At 53.7% G+C, this 23,586-nt stretch overlaps 13 protein-coding genes across 13 annotated transcripts; 7 read left to right on the top strand and 6 right to left on the bottom strand.

Moving 5' to 3' along the window:
- Positions 1 to 95: 95 nt before the first annotated feature.
- Positions 96 to 1,120, top strand: PG997_013480 (uncharacterized protein; the record flags this gene model as incomplete). The annotated part of the gene is made up of 2 exons (XM_066817794.1): positions 96 to 388; positions 451 to 1,120. 2 exons carry the CDS (start codon positions 96 to 98, stop codon positions 1,118 to 1,120), a joined length of 963 nt encoding a protein of 320 aa, XP_066663486.1.
- A 786-nt stretch (positions 1,121 to 1,906) lies between these two features.
- On the top strand, positions 1,907 to 4,849 carry PG997_013479 (uncharacterized protein; the record flags this gene model as incomplete). Its single annotated transcript, XM_066817793.1, has 1 exon — positions 1,907 to 4,849. One exon carries the CDS (start codon positions 1,907 to 1,909, stop codon positions 4,847 to 4,849), a length of 2,943 nt encoding a protein of 980 aa, XP_066663485.1.
- A 723-nt stretch (positions 4,850 to 5,572) lies between these two features.
- PG997_013478 (uncharacterized protein) lies at positions 5,573 to 6,007 on the bottom strand (the record flags this gene model as incomplete). Its single annotated transcript, XM_066817792.1, has 1 exon — positions 5,573 to 6,007. One exon carries the CDS (start codon positions 6,005 to 6,007, stop codon positions 5,573 to 5,575), a length of 435 nt encoding a protein of 144 aa, XP_066663484.1.
- A 966-nt stretch (positions 6,008 to 6,973) lies between these two features.
- PG997_013477 (uncharacterized protein) lies at positions 6,974 to 8,795 on the top strand (the record flags this gene model as incomplete). The annotated part of the gene is made up of 6 exons (XM_066817791.1): positions 6,974 to 7,061; positions 7,120 to 7,624; positions 7,712 to 7,903; positions 7,958 to 8,002; positions 8,098 to 8,516; positions 8,566 to 8,795. The coding sequence occupies 6 exons, from the start codon at positions 6,974 to 6,976 to the stop codon at positions 8,793 to 8,795; spliced, it is 1,479 nt and encodes a 492-aa protein (XP_066663483.1).
- Positions 8,796 to 10,108: 1,313 nt separating this feature from the next.
- On the top strand, positions 10,109 to 10,677 carry PG997_013476 (uncharacterized protein; the record flags this gene model as incomplete). Its single annotated transcript, XM_066817790.1, has 2 exons — positions 10,109 to 10,165; positions 10,258 to 10,677. The coding sequence occupies 2 exons, from the start codon at positions 10,109 to 10,111 to the stop codon at positions 10,675 to 10,677; spliced, it is 477 nt and encodes a 158-aa protein (XP_066663482.1).
- A 192-nt stretch (positions 10,678 to 10,869) lies between these two features.
- PG997_013475 (uncharacterized protein) lies at positions 10,870 to 11,665 on the bottom strand (the record flags this gene model as incomplete). Its single annotated transcript, XM_066817789.1, has 2 exons — positions 10,870 to 11,248; positions 11,652 to 11,665. The coding sequence occupies 2 exons, from the start codon at positions 11,663 to 11,665 to the stop codon at positions 10,870 to 10,872; spliced, it is 393 nt and encodes a 130-aa protein (XP_066663481.1).
- A 767-nt stretch (positions 11,666 to 12,432) lies between these two features.
- On the top strand, positions 12,433 to 13,062 carry PG997_013474 (uncharacterized protein; the record flags this gene model as incomplete). The annotated part of the gene is made up of 1 exon (XM_066817788.1): positions 12,433 to 13,062. The coding sequence occupies one exon, from the start codon at positions 12,433 to 12,435 to the stop codon at positions 13,060 to 13,062; it is 630 nt and encodes a 209-aa protein (XP_066663480.1).
- A 470-nt stretch (positions 13,063 to 13,532) lies between these two features.
- Positions 13,533 to 14,102, bottom strand: PG997_013473 (uncharacterized protein; the record flags this gene model as incomplete). The annotated part of the gene is made up of 1 exon (XM_066817787.1): positions 13,533 to 14,102. One exon carries the CDS (start codon positions 14,100 to 14,102, stop codon positions 13,533 to 13,535), a length of 570 nt encoding a protein of 189 aa, XP_066663479.1.
- Positions 14,103 to 14,432: 330 nt separating this feature from the next.
- PG997_013472 (uncharacterized protein) lies at positions 14,433 to 15,272 on the bottom strand (the record flags this gene model as incomplete). Its single annotated transcript, XM_066817786.1, has 1 exon — positions 14,433 to 15,272. The coding sequence occupies one exon, from the start codon at positions 15,270 to 15,272 to the stop codon at positions 14,433 to 14,435; it is 840 nt and encodes a 279-aa protein (XP_066663478.1).
- Positions 15,273 to 16,218: 946 nt separating this feature from the next.
- Positions 16,219 to 17,857, bottom strand: PG997_013471 (uncharacterized protein; the record flags this gene model as incomplete). Its single annotated transcript, XM_066817785.1, is given in 2 exon segments — positions 16,219 to 16,419; positions 16,433 to 17,857. The coding sequence occupies 2 exon segments, from the start codon at positions 17,855 to 17,857 to the stop codon at positions 16,219 to 16,221; spliced, it is 1,626 nt and encodes a 541-aa protein (XP_066663477.1).
- Positions 17,858 to 18,539: 682 nt separating this feature from the next.
- Positions 18,540 to 20,143, top strand: PG997_013470 (uncharacterized protein; the record flags this gene model as incomplete). The annotated part of the gene is made up of 2 exons (XM_066817784.1): positions 18,540 to 18,896; positions 18,944 to 20,143. The coding sequence occupies 2 exons, from the start codon at positions 18,540 to 18,542 to the stop codon at positions 20,141 to 20,143; spliced, it is 1,557 nt and encodes a 518-aa protein (XP_066663476.1).
- A 621-nt stretch (positions 20,144 to 20,764) lies between these two features.
- PG997_013469 (mitochondrial 54S ribosomal protein bL27m) lies at positions 20,765 to 21,817 on the bottom strand (the record flags this gene model as incomplete). Its single annotated transcript, XM_066817783.1, has 2 exons — positions 20,765 to 21,417; positions 21,574 to 21,817. The coding sequence occupies 2 exons, from the start codon at positions 21,815 to 21,817 to the stop codon at positions 20,765 to 20,767; spliced, it is 897 nt and encodes a 298-aa protein (XP_066663475.1).
- A 383-nt stretch (positions 21,818 to 22,200) lies between these two features.
- On the top strand, positions 22,201 to 22,732 carry PG997_013468 (Long chronological lifespan protein 2; the record flags this gene model as incomplete). The annotated part of the gene is made up of 2 exons (XM_066817782.1): positions 22,201 to 22,432; positions 22,575 to 22,732. 2 exons carry the CDS (start codon positions 22,201 to 22,203, stop codon positions 22,730 to 22,732), a joined length of 390 nt encoding a protein of 129 aa, XP_066663474.1.
- Between the last annotated feature and the right edge of the window lie 854 nt (positions 22,733 to 23,586).

The following is a 23,586-nucleotide window of genomic DNA, read 5'->3' as shown; positions in this document are numbered from 1 at the left end:
CAGCCTTCTTCATAACTGTGCCAATTACAGTACCCAGGAAGTATTTACGAATTATTGTAATTTTCTGGACTTCATCATCGAAAAACTCATCAGCTATGCTTCCTACTGTCATAAAGACCTGCCCTTCAGCAGAAAACGACTTTGAGCCCTTGAGCGAGTACCAAGCCCAGACACCCGAAACCTTCTTTGATGGGAAGCCCGTTCTCTACTTTCACGATGAGCATGTAAAGGCCTGGTGCTCCACGGAGCAGTACAAACGACTGTACTTCTTCTCCGGGGATAACTCCGCCGCGAAGCATCCTACTGCACCCGAGAACCAGGCGCTGGAGAACGATGGCGGGAAGCACATGAGAGAGGAAGCTCAAGTTCAAGTATTTGTCGGGTCAAGGTGAGATTTCGTGACATACAAGCAAATGACTATTTGTGAGCATCGACTAAGTGTTCGTGTAGCAAATTCATCCTGTTCTCCCCTAGCAGCGGCACAGGCATTGAAATCCCGTATCCTGCCATCACTCTGCATGCCACCAAGAACTTCCGGAGCCTGCAATCTCCAGACAATGCAGACCTCAAGTTCGTAGGCGTCTATATGCAGCTGGAGTTCTCTGGTGACGGCGGTGGCGATGATGACGATAGCTTCGACCCCATCGAGCTCACGTTGATCCCGTCGCAGAGCCCTCAGAACATGTCTGATTCTCGGGTCGACCCGCTCAACGCTGAGCGCAATGCCGCCTTATTCAACCAGATCTCGGCCTGCTCAAACTTGCATCCTGACCCGCAAGACGAAGATGACGATGAGGAGGAAGACGAGGCGGATCGCATCATCTTCGAAGGCGAGGCCCTGGAGGGCCTGCCTGGCGCTTTCCAAGGCGATGCCTCTGGTGGTCTTCCTCCGCCTATGCCCGGCAGCTCAGGTTGGATTACTGCTGAAAACGTGAACGAGTATTTCGATGCCGAGGGGAACTGGATTGGTGGTGGCGGTGACGGAGCCGAGGAGGGTGTCAGTGGAGAACTGGGTGAAGGCGCCGGCCGAGTTCGCGTACGGGATGAGGTGGATGGCGAGGGCGCCAATGGACACAGCAACGAGGACGCAGCTGACTCCAAGCGACCGCGGACTGAGTAGATTATCGAAGAACGGCGCAGTGGCAAGGAAGAACAAGGACGATAGACCTGAAGAAAGATGACGGCTTGCTTTCTCGGTAGTATAGGTATGTGACCGCTACCCCTTGGGCCGTCGCAATGCCTAACTTAACTTGTGTAGATGATACCCATGGAAAATCACGGAAGCCGTTGACTACGACATGTGCACAAGCCACTTTTTGATCTATTTGTGCTTCGCCGACTCTCGCGGGGAACCCGGACATGGTACCGGGCACTGAGACTTGGTGTTAGTTCAGGTCTTGATGCGTCCGAGAGCAAGTGACGAGGCCCAGCAAATTGGCACCGAAAAACCGTGATGATGTGGGTGCGTGAAAACCGAGGGTGGCGAGTCGTGTGACTACCCCTATGTTTACCGCCCGAAACACGTTGTTATTGAGCTTCGCACCGTTGTTTGACGCATAAGGTTCACCCTCGCAGCAGCTGACAGTCAACAACATGCCAGTTCACACAGAAAGACGCAATTTAGCCTATCGTGACAACTCACTGGCACCAGCCTTTTGTCTCAGAGGCGTGGGGTTGGCTGGAATGTTCTTTTCGCCCAGCGACGCATTCCATAGGGGGTCAACACCTCCCGTAACTGACCATGTTTTCCGCCCTTTTTCCAAGGACATTCTGTTGCTTGTTTCGTTACCCTTGACCACCCTTTACGTTCATCAGTTCGAAATCGAATGACGAGATCGCAGTGTCTGGACAGTGAGCTTCAGGCCGATTTATACAGAGACACTCGATTATCACCTAGCTATTCGAAATGCCGAGCCTCGTTCGCGCCTTTGCTTCCTTAGAGGCACGGGACGGGGATGCTGACTCTTCGACTCTGTCAACGGGTGGCATCGTTGGCGTGGCCATCGCGGGCGCCCTCTTCGTTTTCATATCTCTATCCCTTGCTCTCGTTTGTTTCGCGAGACGGCAAGAGCGCCGCCGGCAGCTTGAGGAACAAGCAGAATCGCGCACGACAGGGTCACCTTCCCAGGACGGCCTAGAAGAAGATAAGCTCCCCTTCCCGCGGCGTCTCCGCAAAAGGTCAATCATCGAAACCGAATTTGACCCGGAGACGGTGCAACAGTGGCATCGCATCTCTCTACCGGTCATCCCTCCCGTTTTCTCCCGGCGTCCGAGTCTCAACCTGATCCCTTTCCGGGATGATGTCCACAGCAGCCCCGGGCCGTCCCAGCGCAGCGAAAAAGAGCGAGGGCGAGAACTGAGCGAGCTTCGACGCCAGAGCTCGTGGATTGACGAGGACGCGTTGCATGGACCGCGCATATCGAAACCCAGGAGTAAGCCCAGTCTGTTGTCGCTGCGCAGGAAACTGAGCTTCAGGCAACCTTTGAGTAATCCCGGCCTGCTGGGGAGCCCGACCTTGCCCCATGCCGAACACAAAGCCAATCCCGCTCCAGTCGAAAGAAGCATCGGCGAAGCTCTGCCTGCGAGAGACAGATGCCCCTCTTCGGGAACTGTCTTGTACGGGCCGCAGACGGCGAGCGCGCCCCAAACAAGCTCTACGGGTACCCAGCAGCCACCAGCGGTGAAGCAGCAAATAAGGAACACGAATACCATCGCTTATGAAGCAGCAGAGCAACTCGCCGGCCAATCTCGCCTGCCAGACTTTCAACGGCCGCCACGGATATGCACATCGACCACAGACTTATCCGCCATCCTCCAATTGACGGCTGCGAGACTCGAAGACGGTAACAACAGCCCGAGACGGCAGACCATGTTCGCGCGGAGTACCACGAGGAGCACCCAGCAGCTTGTCCGGTTCGTAGACGCTTGTATCAACGCAGACGACGAGGCACCCAGTCCGACACGAAGCCAAAAGAGTGCACCAGAAGTCATGATTGTTGCCGAGCTCGAGGCGGCGGATACGGTTCCCCCAAAGAGACCGACTCCCAGCCTAGTACACAGATCCAGCCACGAACGTCAGGTCTCCCACATGTCGCACGTATCACAGTTTTCCATCGTGTCCGAGGCCGATAGCATGCTCGCCAGCCGCCGAGGTTCGCAGCCCGACGTGGAGACTGCACTGTCTAGTCCCAGTCGGCATGCGAGGGCCAAGGAGTCGGCACAAGTCGAGCAGAGTCATCAAGAACTGCGACCTACCACTAGCGGCTCGGATTCGTCGGCGCTCTCGACACTATACAGCGTGGACGAGGAGGCAGAAGGCACGCAAACAAGGTGTACCGTCATTGAACGCACAATAGATACCCAAACAACACTCCACCAGTCGTATGACAGATGCGACAAGAGCCCAAAGCTCCCCTTTGAAAACGGCGACAGCGCTCGGATGGGCAGACTACGACGGGGAACATTGGGCCAGTTTCACGGACCCAGACCCATGCCCCGGCCCGATGCTCCGGCCATGCCAGCCAGTCCCCAGGCAAGGGCCGAGAAGCCTGTAGAAACTCCACTGCACTTTTCCATCTACGCCGTAGACGATGACCCTTTCATCGCGGAATCGTCGCAACCCCAGAACTCACTGCGTCTCTCGCAGATATTCAAAGACTTACCAAGCAACGCAAACCGCCCCGAGATCGGGTCTAAAACCAGGGAGTCGACTCGGGCTTTGAGCTCCAAGCCGGTAGTCCTGGTCACAAAGGCAACAGGGACGCCCACGCCCACGCCGTCGCCCAAGAGCTTGAAGATCACGGTGCCGCCGCCCAATGTCCTCCGACCTGGCTCGCCCACGCAGGACGCCGTGGACCGGCGCACCAGCCCCGCGCTTTCGTCACGCAGTGGCGCATCGTCGATCCACGAGATTCATAGCCACCGCGGGCACAGGATGTCCCTCGCCACCACCGTCGGCTACAGCACCTCGACACTATTTACCACCCCGAGCCCCGAGGGCTCCCCGACGGGACCGCCTCAAAGACCGGAGTCGCGAGCGGGCTTCCATTATGACCCCGGAACGACCTCGGAAGAAGAAGACGGAGAGGATGAGGAGCAGCGGGACATGGTTCACGACAATATGCCGCAACACCTTTTCGGTACCCAATCGAGGTCGGCCTCGGAAGGGTCCGTATACTCACAAGATCAGGGCGAAGAAGTGGACCGGCTGCCGCCCCTCCGCCTGACGGCGAAGAAAAGCAACAACAACAACACCAACAACAACATTGGCAACCGCGACAGCACCCAGCTCGCCAGCGTCGTCGCCGAGCTCCGCCGCATGAACAGCCAAGTCAGCCTTACGAGCGGGTACAGCGCGGCCTCGACGGCGTCGTCGACTACGCTGCCGGCGGCGGTGGCCAACAACACGGTAATACCGGAGGAGGAAACCAGCAGCAGCAGCCCCACGCTGCAGGTTCTCCGCGGCGGCGGGTTCAGCCCCGGGAAGAGGGGTGGCACCTCGAGGGCCTCGCGAAACTACTTATCGGTGGGCAGTCCGGAGAAGCAAACGCCGCACGGCAAGAGATTCTCGGACGGCGCTCTGGTGGCGCGTCGTGGGGGCAGCTGCGGCGCCACTAAAGGGAGTCGGCGTGGGACGGTTGGTGCAGGGGTGGGTTCCGGGACGGGGCTGGCGGGTCGGCTGAGGGAGCTGGATAGGCACATGGTTGGTGTGTCCAAGGGGGTGGTGACGAGATCGCCGGCCAAGAGCAGTGCGATGCGCCTGCGCACCGAGGCCAGTTTGGAGAGTTTGTATGACGAGCACGAGTTCCTGAAGGGCACCCCGATCGGTACCCCGGTCGGGCGGGGCTGACGGTTGATGACTTGATGCAGCGTAACTGCTTTTTTCGACTTGTATGTATTCACGATTGATGGGTTGACACGTTTATGAAGTCACTATGGGAGAAATCTGGGCTATGGAGTTGTGTAATTCTATTTGGAGGAAAGCCATCTGAAACACGAGTAAGTATCTAAGCTATCAATACAAAACATAGTTAATGGAAACCGACCTTGCTTAGAAAGTGTCATCAATTCGTATTGCAGGGGCGGGCGCCCTTGCAGTCTCATTCACATGAAGCAATCCACATACAGTTTCCCCCTTGAATTATTGTTAATTGGTGGATATCGTCTCACACTTCGGATAAAGTATCGACAGGCCATTTTTGTGTAGGGAGTACATCGATGCCTTATTTTAAACATAAAAAAAGAGAAAAATTACCACCGTAAAATTCATGCCACTACCGGTCTACGAAAATACGTTTCAGCACGATAAAAGTATTGGTGACGCATAAAATACCTGTACAAGGGCCCTTGAACGAGCCTATAGGTCCAACAATAATTCAAGGATTAAACTGTATATCTATCGTACGACTTGCCATCATCGCAATCTCCAAGTTTAGCAGACCTGGAAATGGACCTCCCTCGGAGAAAACATCAGAGGACATCCAGTTTTCATGGTACCGGTGTTTCCCGATCTCACGCATGCCTACTTGTCGGTGGGTTGCAATGAAAGGACCAGCAGCAAAACATGGCAATGTCATCCCTCGTTTCGAATAGGAACCCCAACCCCAACACTCGAGTCGGTGAACCAGGCCAGCGGGCAGGAGCACGAGTCGAGCACCGCACGCGATCCAAGGCTGTTGAGCGGGTCGCGTGAGCCCCATAGGCCCCATATCTTCAATCCGGGGAGAGCCTGGGGAGGCCGACGTAGCGCCGGGGGCGGTCGCGCTTTTACAGTTCGGCCTCTGTTCCCGGCACATCTAAGTGGTGTGAAAAACGAGACTGGATGGAGGGAGATTGTTGTCGCCGTTTCGCCAGCTTCGCAGTTTCCCTCGGTCGTCGACATCTCTCCAACTAGTCCGAGGTTTCGTTCTCGCACATTGCCCGAGTTGCTGGGAACGAACTCGCGATGTTGACTACCAGCAGGCTCGTTTTGTAGGTGCAGTTGCAGCGAGCGTTGTTGCATCCCCATGCGGGACCGTGACGTCATGAGATCTTTTCTCCGCGCTCGAAGTGGACACCTCGAGACTGGGCGCGGCAGGTAATCGAACCAAGTGCCAAGCTTGCCAGTTGAGCATAGGCAAGAACCACTGTCGGGTTACTGAAAGGGGCAATCCGGCAGGAAGCGACGGCTATTCTTTCTTCCTCGAAATCCGGGGTTGCGTCGACACCACCTGCACCTGCACCTGCACACATCGCGCATCTCGTGTGAGGCTCTTGCTGTACCGCCACCCACGCATTTCCATCACCGAGGTCAAGTCGACTAGAGTGTGCATGGAGCTCAAAGCAGAAGTCTCTCTCTCGTCTTATTCAGCACCAGAAAAGAAGACGGATAGATAGATTACCAACACAGGCAATCATATGACATGACCTCCTCGGTTCTGCAATTTTCTTGTCGCCTCGAGCTAGCGCCAACTCTAGTGCATCTTACAGTATCCCCGATTCCCCCCAGTTCTCCTCCAGGCCTGCCTGCCCTCTCCCCACACACACTAGGCAAGTGTCATCATCGTTGCTTGATCGTGCTAACGTCAGACTAGCGGGTCCTGCTCAGCACTGCATCTCTCTGCTGCAAATTGCAATCCCCCCGCATCCTGGACCGTAAACCATGAAGCCGAGATGGGGGACACTGCAGCCTGTCTCAGGGCTTTTCTGATGGAGTGGATCTGGTTGGCTGGCCTTGTCTATTCCAGGCAAGACGAGTGCCGAAAAGCAATAGAGATCGGCAACTCTTCCCCGTCCAAAGTGATCCCGGTCTTGTGTATCCTAGTCCCGTTGCAAGCGTACATATAATGCCCTCAACCCCCGTGGCACCTCTCCCCGAAACCCGTGTCTTGGTCATTCCAACTTCTGCCGTTCTTGTAGATCTCTCGCATGGCCCGGCGCTCTTAAGGGGTACTAACATCATTACAAACGACCCAGCCGCTTACCAATCGCCAGCATGAAGCCCTATTTCGGCCTCCGTGGCAAACAGCTCAACTATGCCATCGGCATCATCGCAGGATGCGACTTTCTGCTCTTTGGTTATGGTAAAGACCTTTCGGTTCCCACGAGCACTCTGATAATGGGCCACTAACACAGAGGCAGACCAAGGTGTCATGGGAGGCATCCTGACGATGCGCAACTTCCTCGACGACTTCCCTGACATAGACCCTGATGGCACCCCCGATAAGGCTCTCCAGGCGACGCGCTCCGAGACTCAGGGGATCGCCGTGGCGGCCTACAATCTGGGCTGCTTCTTGGGCGCCGTCATCACCATCTGGATCGGGAACCCGCTGGGCCGCAGGCGCATGATCATACTCGGCACCGCCATTATGGTCATCGGCGCCATCCTGCAGGCGTCGGCGACCACCCTACCGCACTTCATCGTCGGCAGAGTCATCACCGGTATCGGCAACGGCGGCAACACGTCGACCGTGCCGACCTGGCAGTCCGGAGACCTCGCGATCGCACAAGCGCGGCAAGCTCGTCATGATCGAGGGCGCGCTCATCACCTGTGGTATTATGATCAGCTACTGGATCGATCTTGGCTTCAGTTTCGTCCCGGGCAGCGTGGCCTGGCGTTTCCCGCTGGCGTTCCAGATCGTCTTCTGTCTGTTCATCTTGGCGACTATCTGGTGCGTCTTCTCCTCTTGGAGTGCTGTCTGGTCTGAGAACCGAGTGACTGACCCCTTAGCAGGAACCTACCCGAGTCGCCGCGTTGGCTCGTTCTCAGGGAAAAGGAAGACGAAGCTCTTGACGTGCTTGCTGCCCTCGCGGACACGAGTATAGATGACAAGGAGGTCAGGAACGAGTTCATCGCTATCAAGGATACCGTGCTAGAGATGAAGAAGGGCCGTTTCAGCGATCTATTTACGCAAGGAAAGGACAGGTTCGTCATCCCGTACCCTGTCATTGTCTACTGCAGGTGCTAACATTTCTGCAGGAACTTCCACCGTACCTTGCTCGGCTATACCAACCAGATGTTCCGGTAAGTCATCTTCTCGCCCCATGAAAGCTACATGTACTCATACTGACCTGCTTCTAGTGAGTCGCCGCTGCGCTCCTTCAGCCACCTTACTCTAGACCCAATACTGACGCGTCAACGATAGAACAAATCTCCGGCATCAATTTGATCACCTACTACGCCCCTGTGATCTACGCAAGCCTCGGGATGAGCAGCTTCATGGCACGTCTTCTGGCGGCCATCAACGGGACGGAATACTTTATTGCTTCGTGGCCTGCTGTCTACTTGGTTGAGAGGGTCGGGCGTAGAAAGCTTATGCTGTTCGGCGCGGCCGGCCAGGCTGCCAGTATGGCAATCCTTGCCGGCGCCAACTCGCAGGAAGACAGCGCCCCCCTGCCAGATCGTCGCTGTCGTCTTCCTCTTCGTTTTCAACACCTTCTTCGCCATCGGATGGCTCGGCATGACCTGGCTGTACCCCCGCCGAGATCGTCCCTCTGCGAATCCGAGCCCCTGCCAACGCCCTGTCCACTTCAGGTCAGTATCTCCGGTTGTGAACCCTGAACAGATGAAATACTGACTCGTCACAGCCAACTGGATATTCAACTTCATGGTCGTCATGATCACCCCAGTCGCCTTCAACACCATCGGGTACCAGACTTACATCATATTCGCCGTCATCAACGCCTTCATGGTGCCGAGCGTCTACTTCTTCTACCCGGAGACGGCCTACCGCTCCCTCGAGGAGATGGACGCCATTTTCCCACAAGGTGGACGGCGCCGCGGCCTACTTCCAGGTCGTCAACGTCGCGCGCAATGAGCCCCAACGCTACGGCAAGAACGGCGAGCTGCTCATCGCCTACGAGGAGACCGAGGAGCACAAGGCGCACGTGCACCACGGGGAGTTCAAGGGCGTCTCATCGTCGCCCAGCGAAGGGGACGCGGAGAATGGCCGGGGGTGTGTTGTAGTAGGGGATCGGAGAGGGGACATGTACAGTGGCGTGTTAGACTCGGCCACATATTGCAATTTTTCGTCCTCTACGTATACATTGGATAGTAAGATCAATACTAAAATATAATCAAGTATGTGAACACGTTGGGGTCTATTAAGTTCGGCACCTCGGGCTTAGTGATAAGAATCATTTAGTTCAGATATGCCACAAGTCATTGAGCCACATACTTCAAGTGCTAATTCCATCTAGGCCGTCTCGATATAAAACGCGTTCTGTTAAAAGTTCCGATGCTTCGGGCGCATCGTACAAAAGGATACCGCCACAGGAGTCATGGCTCTTCCTCTGGCCTTTCGCTTGACCCTTTCTAATAACACATGTGATTTGGTTGGGTACAATCTTGTAGAGTATCTACTTCACACAGTCTCCTCGTACCCCGGAGTCTGGTTGGACAGATCGGCTTCGAGGGCGGCCTGGAAAATGTAACGTGGGGTTCGAAGATCATAACCTAGTTGCAACATCAAAAATCGAAAAGGGGTGGTAACACATTTAATGCCCACCTTCTAACTTAACCACTATACTACATCTTACTATGCTCACCAAAGGACTGTCCAAAGATTTTATTCAGCCATGCGTCGCTACCGTTAGAATTACAAGTTGCTATGAGCGCCTGTCTAGGAATGCCTCCCTTTGTAACATGTACGCGAGTACGGCCTGTATATATGAGTGGGAAGCGCTGCCAGATTGATGATCCTGTATCATATGAGCTCCATTGCATCAGTAGCCTGGGGACTTGTCCTAAATTTACTTAGAACACCGCGGTCAGGATGCTGGATAGAAAGCCTTTGGAGTCTCCTGCTTGAGGCTGGCTGTCCTGTCCATGTCCATTAAAGGTAGGGAATCAAGTAGCTTCTCTAGTTGGGTCTCCTTGATAGATATGGCGAATAACCTTCTACCAGGCCCTGAAATGGGGATCCGGCGGAACAAGGTTTGTGAAGATGGGAAGCATCCAGATTGCAAATAAACTCTAGCAACATCATCTCCGATTTGAATCCAAATGCAAGCTATTTAACCAGTTCCCCGAGAGGAGATTTTCACTCATCTTATCTACTTTTATTTACCCAGGTATCACTAACTTTCCTCTGGCTCACTGGTCATCGCTGCGGCCGCGTCCTACACGACAATGGAGACCCCAACTTCCCAGAACGACATCTCTCCTCTGCTCAGAATCCCACTGGAGGTTCGTAACCTGGTGTACGAATATTTTGTCATCGTCGACCAGCACTTCGAGTGCGAAGAACCTTCTATACCTTTCAAACCTCCCTCCTCCAGATCAATCGTCAAATTCGCGACGAAGCCTGGGACTACATGGCTAGGGGCAACTTATGGATTCGCGTGACTACAGACTTCCACGATGACAGTGGCTGGACACCCCTGGTGCGCATGCTGCACTACCAAATTCCAAACAAGTACTCGAAACGCTTGGATAACGAGGTTGCAGTCCACTTCCGCCTGGATGTCGGGAATCGCAGGGTGCCGGATGACGGATTTTCGTTCACCTTCGCCTACCACCCCTTGGCGTATGGTGCATTCGTTCAGGATATCTCTCAGTTCGGCGTGAACGACTTGAATCTCACTGTGGAAGTCAATCCCACAATGATAAAACGTCCTTCCGTGTTCTCGAAGACCATCGAACCTCTGTCTCCCACCCGAGGTCTTCGAAACGTCTCGTTTACAGGGATGGACGATTAGGACGGGAAACAAGCCCTGATGCAACGGATGACCGGTACAACGCACACCATAGAAGCCATATTAACAAGCAAGGAATATTACCGAAATACGGGACGCAAAGCTGAGCTTCAGGGTCGGTACTCAAATGCATTAAATTATTATGCTCTTGGCTCCGAGTTCACAATCGCCACACCAGCACACTTCCTCATGGGCTCACCAGAAGAGAATAGCCTGGATGATATAAATTCCGAGCTGTACATCGCGTTCAGCCGCAGCATCCACAAGCACATACTGTGGTTGAAAAAGACAGCTCCTCCCGCCACGCTGGTCGAAACCACCACGCAAAGACTTCTTCTTGCGGGCTTGTCCTCCTGCGTGTCTGCCCTGGCATTTATTGGTCTTACGGACACCCAGCGCTGCACAGCCCATCTCTACCATGATTTTGGCTTCTTCCACTATGCCGAACACGTCGCCCCGTTCCTTGATCAGGATAGCGTTGTCTTGCTTCGCATACTTCGCAAGGGTGATCCCCTCTGAGCCTTTCCCGCGCATACCGCGGCGACTGTTATCTGCTGGCGGCACGCTGCCTTTTCTATGCGCAGAACGTAGGCTCTTGGGACGACGTACTACAGAATCTGAGTGAGGAGGACCGTCAAATATGCAAAGCTATCAAACCAGGCCCGGACCTCAGGCGTTTAGGCTCGAAGAGCGAGAAATCCCTCTTCTAGGCACTTGGAAAGGTGATCCGGACCTCTGGAATAGCTGGAACGAACGCGGGACGGGGGCAGAGCTCTCTTCATGAAAATGTTTCGTCGGCGGCACAACGATGGCGAGGCCGGTGTTTCTCAAGACATGAGAGCAGCATATCGTGCCCCATGGAATCTCATAGTTCTATGTGTCTGGGATGCTCATGCCCGACTTGTCTAGAATTGTTGATACTTCTTTACTACCTCTGGCTTGATGCCACGACAGCCCGACAAGAACAAAAGACTTACGACGAACTACACATTTTTATTATATAGGACCAAAAAGAAGTTACCTTACACAGCGTATAATTCTATAACCAATTTGCGTGATTGATATTAAAACAACCCAACTATGTCGAATCAGTACAGACGGATCGCCTTGATTGCCAAACATCTTCCAGCGGCAGACTTTGTTCTTCGTCGACTCTTCGGCTGGTAGACTTTGTTTTTCACCGCCTCTTTGGCTACCAGACTCTGTTTTGCATCGACTCTTTGCTCACCGAGAACGAACAGCTTGACCCGTTTTAAATCGTGCATCTTTCTCTGGAAAATTTCCCTTCCCTTCCTTTCACTCCCAGAACTGCGACAGCACATCCAGCTTTCGTCCGAAGTCGCACACCGCCCCTGGAGACTCTGAAGGCCAGGAACACTATAGCTTCGTCCGAACTCGCGCACAGCCGCTTTATTTCGTTCGATCATCACCATGCATGTTGTCCTCTTTAACTCGACTACGCATATATCGCCGCGTTCTTTATCGAGGTGGCGCTTGAGAAAAACTTGCTGACCTGCACTTTTCATTAACACAGGGTTAAAAACGACAAAGAGTTTCCTTGCCGCCACTGCAGCTCGGGCTTCGAGCGCAAGGCGGAGCTCGACGCCCACTTGAGAGACACCCATGGCAAGACGCCCGAACAGAACCGCCCGCCCACAACCCGCCGCAACTTGAGAGTTCCTTCCTCCAACCCCTCTGTCGCCCCCTCTATCGCCCATCGGGCCCGACTCAGTTCCCGTGTACTCCTGGACAACTCTCATGTCCCGCTTCTGCCTCCATTGCAATGCCCTCGGCTCGTCCTGCTACCGGCAATGCTCGTTCAGTCCCTTTCTCGGCTTCGGTCCAAGCCCCGAATCCTTTCTGAACGGTGCCAACCTCCCGGTTCCTGACTCCGCCACTGTTCCTACTCCTGGTTTCTCCGCTGCTCCTCCTACTCTTGGTTTCACCGGTGTTCCTACCTCTGGTCTCGCCGGTGTTCCTACTCCTTGCTCCGCCACTCGCGCCGTCTCGGTTCCTGCTGCCAACAACCGCTCTTGGTCCACCACACCTGGTTTCGTCCCGAACGCCTCAGCCCCTGGTTTCTACGGCCCCGCTAACGCCCCCTACACCCCGTCTCCTCTAGGCCACAGCTACGGAGCCCAAGCCGGTCCCCGCGGGGTCCCTCTGGGACAGCAGGCGTCCCGCCCCGACGACGGCGTAACGGGCGCAGTCAACAGCATCGCTCACCACAAGCGCGGCATCATACGCAACCTGCAGCAGCACCATGAGAGAACTGTGCAGGCGATGCGCGAGGAACCACCAGCAGGAGAAGGATGCCCGGGATCAGTTCATTCTCATGCTTCAAGGGCAAATCGCCGAGCTCCAGCGAAACCGCTCGGAGTTGGGTAACAACAACTGAGCAATACCCTAGACGATGATGCCACATTAGCAATATGTGCCTTGCTTCGTTGGCCATATGGAAGGAGGTGTGGTGTGTGAATCAGGATACATGCGCTTGGTACTACGATACCATCCTTACACATATGAGGATATGGGAAGGACGTACGTACTGGATCATCGCGTTAGGCACTTGAAAGGTGCAAAGCTACGAAAGCATCTTATAGATCGCGATTAGATTGAGCATTCATCCTCAGCATTAATGAAGTATGTCCGCAAAATCTGGGTTGTTTCGTGACCAAACTATTATATAAGCGTAGTCTCTATCTACTCGCTGCCAATCGAAGCCTCGAAGCATCAGAACAGTAGCCATGCACTTTCTGGAGGGACAACAGCGTCGGTGCCCTGCGAGACAACGAAACTTCAACGAAAGTGGCTGCGATCTCTGCCTAACCTATCGTATAGCTACGTGTGCTATCTGCTCAATCCTGATAATCCGGGTTGTCGGTTGTCATTGTCAGACACGGAAATAGGGCACCTGGATCTCCCGGATGCTGCCATGTGACCCCTTCAGCACGATATTGCGCTGCCAAAGCACCCTGGCTTATAGGTTCTGTACCTGAATTGACGATATGCCGCTGTTGGAGCAGCTTCTTCATCCAAGGGGAGCCGTTCTCGACCCACCGTCGCCAGACCTCAGGATCGACTTTCCAGGTGCCTATGAGCGGGATCTTGCGCTCCAAAACCTCCAAGGCTTCGGGCGGGGGCGAGATGATTTTGTGGCATAGAGCCTTATCGTCCTCATCGAGGTCTTGGAGAATGTCGTACGATCGGTCAAGTTCCTTGGCATAGAATAGGTGCTTTGCCGCGGACTTGTAGAATTCGGCACCGTCGTCTTCGCCATCCGCGGGACTTTCGTTATGGTGCTGGAACGGGCATTCGAAATCCCAGCAAGGACGCTCTTTAACAGGAATGAGATCCACGAATTCAGCCTCGGCCTGGAAGGCGAAGGCGCTGTAGAGGTGCGCCTGGCGAAGCTGGCGGCTGGTCATCCCAGCGAACTCGAAAACTTGCGCATCCAGGCAATACTTTCTCCAATAACCTGTCCAAAATGTAGTTCGTGAGGACGGCAACTCGGTAAAGACTTCTCGAGTTGAGTTAGGAACTTGTGCGAGCTACGGCCGTAACCAATGCACATTTCAGTTCTCATGTGCCATAGGCTGTTGTACTCCGGCGAGCCCTCGTGAAGTTGGATCCCCAGATTGTTCAGTTTGGTAAGTCTCGAATCCGAAAAGCCGCCCATGAAATTTCTGTACAGGCCATCGTCGCCTCCAATGACAAACTGGTAGTGACACATCGCGTCTGAGTAACGCCCACTGAGCTCAGCAGCACGGCCCTGGTCCAGATAGTACTTCTGAATCCCTATCAGGTCCACGGCGGAATTGAACGTGCGTCATTTGCTGCTCCAGCAGCTTCAGGGTAGGTGATTCTGCCAGTCCGGTGAACCAGACATTGTCCAGGTCTCTTATGATGCACATGGGCTCGATAAGCTTGGAAAATCTGGAGCTACCTGGCTGAGTAACCGGACTCGGGCTTATGGGGAGACCTTTGTATTCTGACGCATGGTCAAAGAGCTCCTGGATGAATACACCGTAGGAATGGGGATGATAGGCGAAGACAAAGGTCAGGTGAGTACTGCTGTCGTCAACAGGATCCTTGTCGCTTGGACCGCGAGTCTCGCCCATCCATAGACTAACTGCGGCTTTGCTAGCTAAGCGCTCTGAATACTCCTTTGGAGCGGTATTGAACGGGGAGTATGGGTCCCATTGGGGCAACGGACGGCGGCTGATGACAGAGCACCAGTGTCCAGCAGCGCCGATAGTAGGATTGTCAGAATGATTGATGCTCGCAACGGTTACTTTGACCCATAGATTGTTTTTGATCATACAATCCCAAGCTTCGTCTCGGGTTTGTTGGTTGATCTGAAGGGTCGCAAGATTAAACCACCCTTCAGTGATGCACAAGCTGCGACGCTCAACCAGCTCCTGGTCCATAACGAGGAAGTACCCGTAAATCTCGTCACGCAGCTCTTTAGGGATTCTCAACAGAGGCGAGATGCTGCTTTGGCTTGCTGGAGTAACCATGTCGTTTGAAGCACCAGAACGGGCCTCCACGCAGGCTTGCACTTCCATGGTTGGGACTTGGTCGCCACCTGCTGGCATGATGGCGTGTCTTGAAGTTCTTGTGTCTTCTGTCGGTATCTGAGGGTTGTCGCCGGAAATGGTGACAGCTGGATAACAGGGATCGTGACTCGGTTCTACCGAGTGGGAGCCAAAGGCGAAGGGAAACTGAGGAAAGGAATCGGGTTAGTTCAAGCACAGGTGTCTATATAAAGTTGACCAAAGATGATGATCTTTGGTAGGTCGCAGACAGCATGAGAAAGGCAGCGGGTGCAGATGGTTATTTATTGCAGGCTGCCATCATGATTTGGTTTGGTAAACCTGAAGGGATTACTCACTTGCTTGGTGTAGGGAGCAATCGGTTGCGAGATTGTGAGATTGCAAGATTGCTGGCAGTGACAGTTGTGACCTGCCGAGTTGGTTGATGAAAGGAAGAGGCAATCGCCGAAGTGTGGTGTTGTGACTTGTCTTTATAGAGAAAAAATGGCTGCGTTGTATTCAATGATTTGGATTCAATGTAGCAAACCTGTATAGAAAATACCATGGTAGGCCTACACAGATTCTTCACGCAACATTAACCCATCACTAACCTGTATTGCACAATAATATCTTATGATTAACTGATCAAGATTTATATCAATGAAGTGCTTTGAACTACGGGGATGTGTAGTATGATTATTTGTGTATTAACGCGGCATCTTCATCTTCGCGCTTTCCAGCTATCTAGAGCTCGAGGTCTAAGCTGGAAGAAGCACCGAGGTCTGAGCCAGACGAAGCACAGCACTCAAGGGTTGCTGAGGCTCAAAGCAATGTGACGTGCAAGCGGCAAGACCATGTAGCAAATGCCAGCTCAACCTCATCTAGTGTACAATTCTCATGAACCGTGGACTGAACCCACGTTCCTGCAGTGCTGCCAACGACGAAAGAGAAGGATGTCTGTGAGCAAAGTCTCATATTTGTCATGAGACAATAGGGATGCTCGGGTGGGCTACCAGGTTTCGGAAGTTATCTCCAGTTCGTCCGAATCGCGACTCCAAGTGATGCCCTCATCGGCGTACTCCATCTCCAACTCCTCTTCACTACCTGAGTCCTGGTCCAGCCGCAGTCGAAATAGCTTCATCAGAAGCCATCGTTGCGGGAACAAATTCTCCCAGTCCTCCCAGATGTCGGGGGTCGCCAGACCAAGTTCCTAGCAGCGGCACCTCGTGGTTCACAATCTTGAAACGCCGAGCCGCCAATAGGTCGTCGATTCGGCGATATATGGCTTGGTCATCCTCATCAAGATCAGCCAGTATATCGTGGAACGGGTCGACGTTCTTGGCATAGAACAGATCACGCGCTGCAGCATCGCGAGCTGCTCCAACATGGTCGTGTCGGCGACGTCCAGGGCCACGAGAGGATCGGCGATAGTATTGGGTTGGAAGGTAAGGGCTCGATCGTCTGTCGCGACGGGAAAGGGTGTTCAAGTACTCGGCGACGCGAAACAAGGCGAAAACTCGGTACAAGTGTGCTTCTCGGCGCTGCGAATCGCTCAGTCCGATGAACTCGAGGGCATCGGAGCAAGAAGCGATACAAGTCTGGATGGTTTCCGGCAGGACTTGGGAGTAAAGGGTACTGTCCGGTGACAGTCTCTTGGTCTGGGTTACGTATTTATGTGTGCTGCGGCCGAAACCAAGGAGGAGCTCTGTCGCTAGATGGAGGCAGGTATTATACTCCGATGAGCCTTCCAAACGGCCGTCCGCCTCTGGGAACCTAGCCTTGACCCAACCGCCGACTTGGTAATAGCACATGGCATCCGAGTAGCGACCTTGGAGCTCGGCGTTGCGTCCAAGACGCTGGTGGTATTGCTGGATCTTGATGAGCTCTAAGATATCGGTTCGGCGATCCTCATTATCCTCCTCATCTGAATCCTCATCCGAATCCTCATCAGCTATGAGCAACGGACGCCGCATGTCCTGGGCAAGTGACTGTAATGCAGCACAATCCTCAACCCCAGCAAATGACACATCCTCGACTCCCCGCAGAGCGCACAGAGGCTCCAGAAGTTTCTCAAAGCGAGACTTGTTGGACATCGTGTCAGGATGCACCTGAATAGTGAGCGAACCGAACTTGGCGACCTTTCCTGCAAGGCTGTCAAGGAACATGTTGTAGTGTAGAGGATGATAGGCAACCATGACAGACTCGCGGCATCTACTGCTGTCAAGATCGCCATTGTCATCAGCCGCATCGGATTCGCCGATCCAGATATGGATTCCAGTTGCTTTGGCGAGGCGCTCGGAGTGCTCCTCTGAAACTCCATTATAGGGGAGAAAGGACTGACGCTGCTCGTCCAAATCTGGCAGTCTAAATGTCGCCGAATTTGTCGATTCGGCGACACTCACACGAATCCATAGATTCATTGTGATGAGACAGTTCCAGGCTTCCTCTCGGATTTGGCGATTAACGTGGAGAACTGTGACGCCGATACATTCGCCGGGATACTCGGCGTCTCCTTCATGCTCAAAGTCCTGGTCGATGGTGACAAAGTGGCTATAGATTTGTCGCCGAATCTCCAAGGGGACGCCGAGTAGACTTCGGTCGTCGATAGCTGGGCTATCCGCAGTGGGAATAGCCGACTCATGCGCCATTGTATTGTCGAGTTGATGAGGCTATTCGCTTTGCGGGTGTAGGAAGCAATGAGCTATTAGATACTCGGCTGTGACGTCTGCGGTCGGAAGCTGGTTGGTGAGTGAGAAAAGAATGCATAAAGATGTGGTGGCGTGCCTTGCCTTTATAGAGAACATGGGACGGGTGCTGCTGTATTCAATGCCTTGCAGCATTAAATATCACAAGTTTCTTACGCAGGTACTAGTTATAGTAGGCTTACACGCTTTCTTTACGTACTCTTGATTTATTCCACATTCAATTATAACGAACGGGTCTCTTATAAGAGTACCAGAGTGGACTAGTACAAGAAATTTCATGACCGTCCCTTGCTATTGAATTAGCAGTTTTTACTTCAATAAATAAAGCACTGCACAACCTTCTATTGGACCTCAGTCAAGGTATTTATACCTCTTCTTGCAAGACATAATTCGCTTTCGATTTTGGAAACCTCACTTCTTTCGGAATTTAAGAAAGACTGCTGTCACGCCTTAGCACATGTGTTGGGTTTGTTGGTTTTGAGTCACTTGCTTCTACTGGCCTACTCTGGTATGAGTCGAAAAGCAAAAGAACAACAACAACAAAAAAAGAGTCACGCCTTAGTAAATCGTTCAGTCAGACCACTAATCGATTCGTGTCCTACAGGACAATGGCTCTCGAACGAAAATGAGTAACCCAACTTCTCCTCAGGCATCTTTGGATGCTTCGAGCAGCACCCATTCATCAAGCAGACAGTACAACCCTCCCAGTTTCCTCGGGATCCCTCGAGAGCTCCGCGACCATATCTATGGCTACTTGGTCACGGTCGATCAGCATTTCGACTACGAGGATCGCAACGAGTACAATGGCGTCGACTTGCAAGACTTGGCCATCACTCGCGTGAATCGGCAGATCCGAGCAGAATCCTTGGATTGTCTGGTCAAAAAGAATCATTGGGTTTCTGTCACTCATGTCGATATGGACGAGGGCTGTGTTGGCTTTGACGAGCATAGCCCTCGCGGATACTGGTCGCACCAGCCTTGGGTCCCATACAAGCGATTCCCGGAGCCGATCTCACAACGATTGAACAGTTCAGTTGCGCTCCGTTTCTGGATGACCGGCTCCGGTCGCAAAATCCCAGTACCATCTCGGACGGCAGAACATGCATATTTGCATACCATCCCTTGGCATATTGGCTTTTCGTCCAAGATATCATGAGAAAAGTTCACGACGACGCTCGTGTCATTGTTCAAGCGCTTCCCAGCACTTCACTTTCCGGGTCCAGTTTCAGCAACCTGGTCGAACCTCTTCGTTACCTACGAGACCTCAGCAGTCCCTATCCTCCCGGTTCTGAGAACAATGCCAATCTGTTAACGCTGTCATCCCGCACAATGCGCTTATTGCACCGGATCAGCGACCTCATCACCATGAAGCAATGTTTCCAGCATCAAGGCCGAAATGCTGAACTGAACGGACGATTCTCAGATGCAATGTGCCATTTTTGGCTTGGCAAGCTCTACAGCAACTATGAGGAGTACTTTAGTAAAAGTGGCACACGAGAATGGAATAGCATGGTATACTTGGAAACTGAACTAGCCATCGGCTTCAGTCGCTGTGTGCACAAATACTTAACGAAACTGAGCAAGTATACATCGTACGAAAACATGGTCGACAACAAGACACCCAACATATTTGCCAAGAGTGTCCGCGCAGCCCACCAAACTTTCGACTACCCCGTCATTATAGATAGCCAGCGCCGAGAGGCGCATCTCTACCGGGCATTTGCCTTTTTCCACTATGGCCAGTATCTCGACTGCCTTCCCTCCCTGGCGAGGTACATGACGTACAGATCTCGCGACATGGACGTTCTTTACCTCGTCGACACCGACTGGGATGACTGTGGCTTCGATGTGTGTGGCGATAGCTTCTGCGTTCATGCGGCAGAAGTTTTGTTCTACGCTCAGCAAATCGACCCATCACAAGACCTGTTGGCAGGCCTCGATGCCGACGACCGGGCCATATGCCGTAAGATCCAACAACGACCTGGACCGCAAGCCTTTCCGCTTGCTGAGCACCCCATCCCGCTTCTTGGCACCTGGGTCGGCGACCCTCGCATCTGGGAAGAATATACCGAGCCTGAGCGTGTACTGCTGAAGCTATTCCGGCAGCGCTGCGAGGAGATGTCAGATGGTGACGCGGTGGACGAGCGGGAACTAGAGGCACAATACGCACGCGAGGGAATCAGGTGGTACTACGACGAAGACTTTGGCTTGTCCTTGAGGTCACATTAAGGCTTACGTTTCGGGGCTGAGGAGGCCATCAGCTTGGGGGTGGAGACCGGGCCGCGCGGGTCGGCGGCCGCGGCTTTGAGCAAGGGGCAGACCGCACCAAGGAGCGTCACGACAATTGATCTGCCGCACGGCTGCTATACTACCTAGAGGCTTAGACAATGGAGGTGCCATGGAATAATAACATTGGTGCACCAGGAGTGAGTATAGCAAACCTCGCAGTTCTCATTAACGTAAGCGTGACTATCACAAGAAGATTCTGGTGTACTTAATTGTATTTGTGTTATTATTGAAGGGATTGCTTGACTATTACTCTAGTCCAAGGCATACAGGCACCTTAGGTATCATTGTACCGAGGCAAGCCAGTTGGCTACTTCCAGAGCACTCACGAAGCATATTGTGGTCTGAACAGATGTATCTTACAGATCTAGAATTCAATATACAGTTTGATACAGGCAGGCCCTCGGCCGTACCTCTTCGCATGCTTCCTTTGCCACATGTCCGGAAACACGCATTCGCCATAAACACCACAAAGACCCCGATGTTTCGTAAATGCTACGGCACAACACCCTCCGCTCTGGATATCCTTTTCCCATTCCTACCTCCCTTCCCCCCTCATCCACTCTACGCAGTCTGCGGCGACGGCGACGGCGTCTCGGGCGACTTGCCGGCCGCCTTCTGGCGGGCGAGGTACTCGCGGTACTTCTTCTGGCGGGCGGCGCGCTGGGCGTCGAGGGCCTCCTTGCGGCGGGCGATCTTGTCCTCGCGCATCTTGCGCATCTCGACGAGCAGCTCCTCGGCGCGGCGGCGGCGGTGCTTCATGGCGGTGCGGCGCGAGCCCATCTTGCGCTTCTCGGTGCGCACCAGCGTGCCCAGGCGCCAGTTCTCCTCGCGGTAGCTGTACCCGGACTCCTGCAGCTTGTAGACGCGCTCGTCGCGCGGGCTCGGCTTGCGGCCCTCGCCGCGGCGGACCACGGTCGTCGGGATGCCGGATGCGGAGATCTCGGGCTCGGGCGCGGGCGGGGTGATGGCTGAGGCCGTCATGCCCAGCTTGCGCCGCCGCATCGCGTGCAGCGGGTACGGCAGCTTGTCCTCCTTGTTGAAGACGACGCCGATGTAGGAGCGGTCTGGGTGCTTCGCCGGGTCCTTGTAGTACTTGACGTAGCCCGTCACCTTGGCGAAGAGGGTGTGGTCACGGCCCATGCCGACGTTCTCGCCGGGCCACCATTTCGTGCCGCGTTGCTTGTATATGATGTTGCCGGGGATAACGTAGGAGTCTAAAAGGAAGGTCGTGTCAGCAAGCACTTCCCCACACAAGCCAATTGCACGGTAGATAGACAGAATGTCGAGATATAAAAATGTATGTATGGTCGTCGTAGTATGCCCAATGTGGGTTTCGGTAGATCGGCAAAAACGAAGAATGGCAAACGTACCGCCCGACTTCTTAGCACCCAGCTTCTTGGGGATCACGCTTGTGTCCCTTATCTTGTACTGTCCCTGACTCTTGACGGCGGCATATCGGCGACCTTCGACCTTTGCGGAGGGTCCTCCTATCCGCAGCTGCGCAAAGACGTCCTGCAATTGCCTCAACGGGCCCGTCGCCGCGGCGGATCTGGCAGCGGAAGAAGCACCACAAGCTACAGCCACGATTGGCCGCCGCAATTGTGTGAGGCTCATGATTTCGTTAACGTCGGTTGCGTCGTAATTGTCGTCGTCGTCGTCGTCGTCGGGGTATCTTCCTCTCCCGCTACAAGAGAGGCCTGTCTCCATTCAATTGCTGAAGCTCGGAGCAAACCAGGGAAAATTTCCGCTTACCTAAGCCTGCTAGTTCGACCCCGACCCCTGCCAATGCCCCAGTAAATAGCTCCGATAACGATAAGTGATCCCTGTACTGGACAGCAAAGCTCCAAGTGGCATGAATTCCACTTGGGTGACAGGGTCGCCGGGAGCATAGGTACGCCATTAATCTTGCATTCAATTCGGTGTATTCGTTTGCGAAGGAATCCAAGTTTCTCAACTACTCGCAAACGAAAGTGCGGCCAGAAAACGAACCACCCAAGATGAAGTCCCTCATTTCTATCCTCCTACTCGCCCTCTTCTCCGCGACAGCGTCCGCGCAGTTCGGCTTCTTCGACCAGATGTTCGGCGGCGGCGGTGGTGGGGGCAGCCAGCAACAGCAAGCCCGGCAGCAGCAGCAGCGACAACAGCAGAACGTGCCGAGCGACTCGAGCCTGTACCAGCAGAACTACGACAACTACCCGTGCGAGAACTACCTGTGCCCCGACACGCTAGGTAAGAAGAAATTCGAACCAAGCCGCTGCGGTGCAAGCTTGTAGCCCACGGTCGCCATCGCCGCCGCCGGATCGGCGCGATGTCGCGGCAAACGAACTACCAAAAGGAGAGACAGAAATGCTGACGATACTTCCCGATCTAGCATGCGTCCACTTTCCGCACCACTGCCCCTGCCCCTTCCCCGCCAACGAGGACAAGTTCGAGACGGGCGACGGCCACCGCCTCTGCGTGTCTAAGGGTGGCTTCAAGGCAGGCGAGGCGGCGCGCAAGGTCGAGCTGGCGCGCAAGGGACTCCTGTAAACGGAAGAGAGAAGGAGAGAGAAGGAACCCATGATAATGACCACCCGCCCACACCTCATGATCTCAGTCAGCTACCCAATCTCCTTTACCTACCTACTTATCAATAATATGATACGGTGAATTAGGGGAGGACGAGCTACAGAGGGCAATGTACTACAAGCAATCTACAACAACATGCTTCGCACAGAAGAAGCGTGCCTATGATTTTGGAAGAGCTCCAGCATAGGTAGCGAATGAGAGCAATATAGAATACAAAACTCAACCAAATTTTGGCATAGCGTTAATTTACATATGTTGACTTTTGAGGGGCATTGAGAGTTGTAGTTGACACTTTAATAGGGGTCAGTGCGAGCCAGAGCAGCCAGTACCACCAATGGGTCGAAAGATAGGAGGTACCCCTATTCGAAGAACCAACCTTGCCCTCAGCATAGGTCGAATAGGGGTAGCCTGTATATCGAAATATCGAAGGCGAGAAAAATGCTTCCATTTTGCTCATCGTGGATAGCTCATGCGAAATTACATATGTATCTTGCTCAAATGCGCTCTCAAGCCGCCAATTGTCCTCATCTGAGCCGCTTGGTGTGCTGCTGTCAAAAGACGCGCGCACGACCATGCTCACCCTCGAATCTTCCCCTCCACTCCTGCCTGATTGCCATAGAAAAACGTATCAAACAACACGCGAAGAAGTATATCGAGAGCAAATTCAATTCATTCCAAGAAACGACGCCAGTGTCAATATTCCTTACTCCGGCCTCATCGCTTGCGAAAAGTTGTTGGCGCGACATCGTGTGGACAATGCTGCGTTGCTGATGAGATGTGTGTACCTATAGAAACTCCAGAACCCCAATGCAGCC

Source organism: Apiospora hydei (assembly GCF_038363865.1).
Source record: "Apiospora hydei strain CBS 114990 chromosome Unknown utg000009l_segment0_segment0, whole genome shotgun sequence".
Taxonomy (NCBI): Eukaryota; Fungi; Ascomycota; class Sordariomycetes; order Amphisphaeriales; family Apiosporaceae; genus Apiospora; species Apiospora hydei.
Note: the sequence above shows the minus strand (reverse complement) of the source record. Positions and strands in the feature narration are given on the sequence as shown.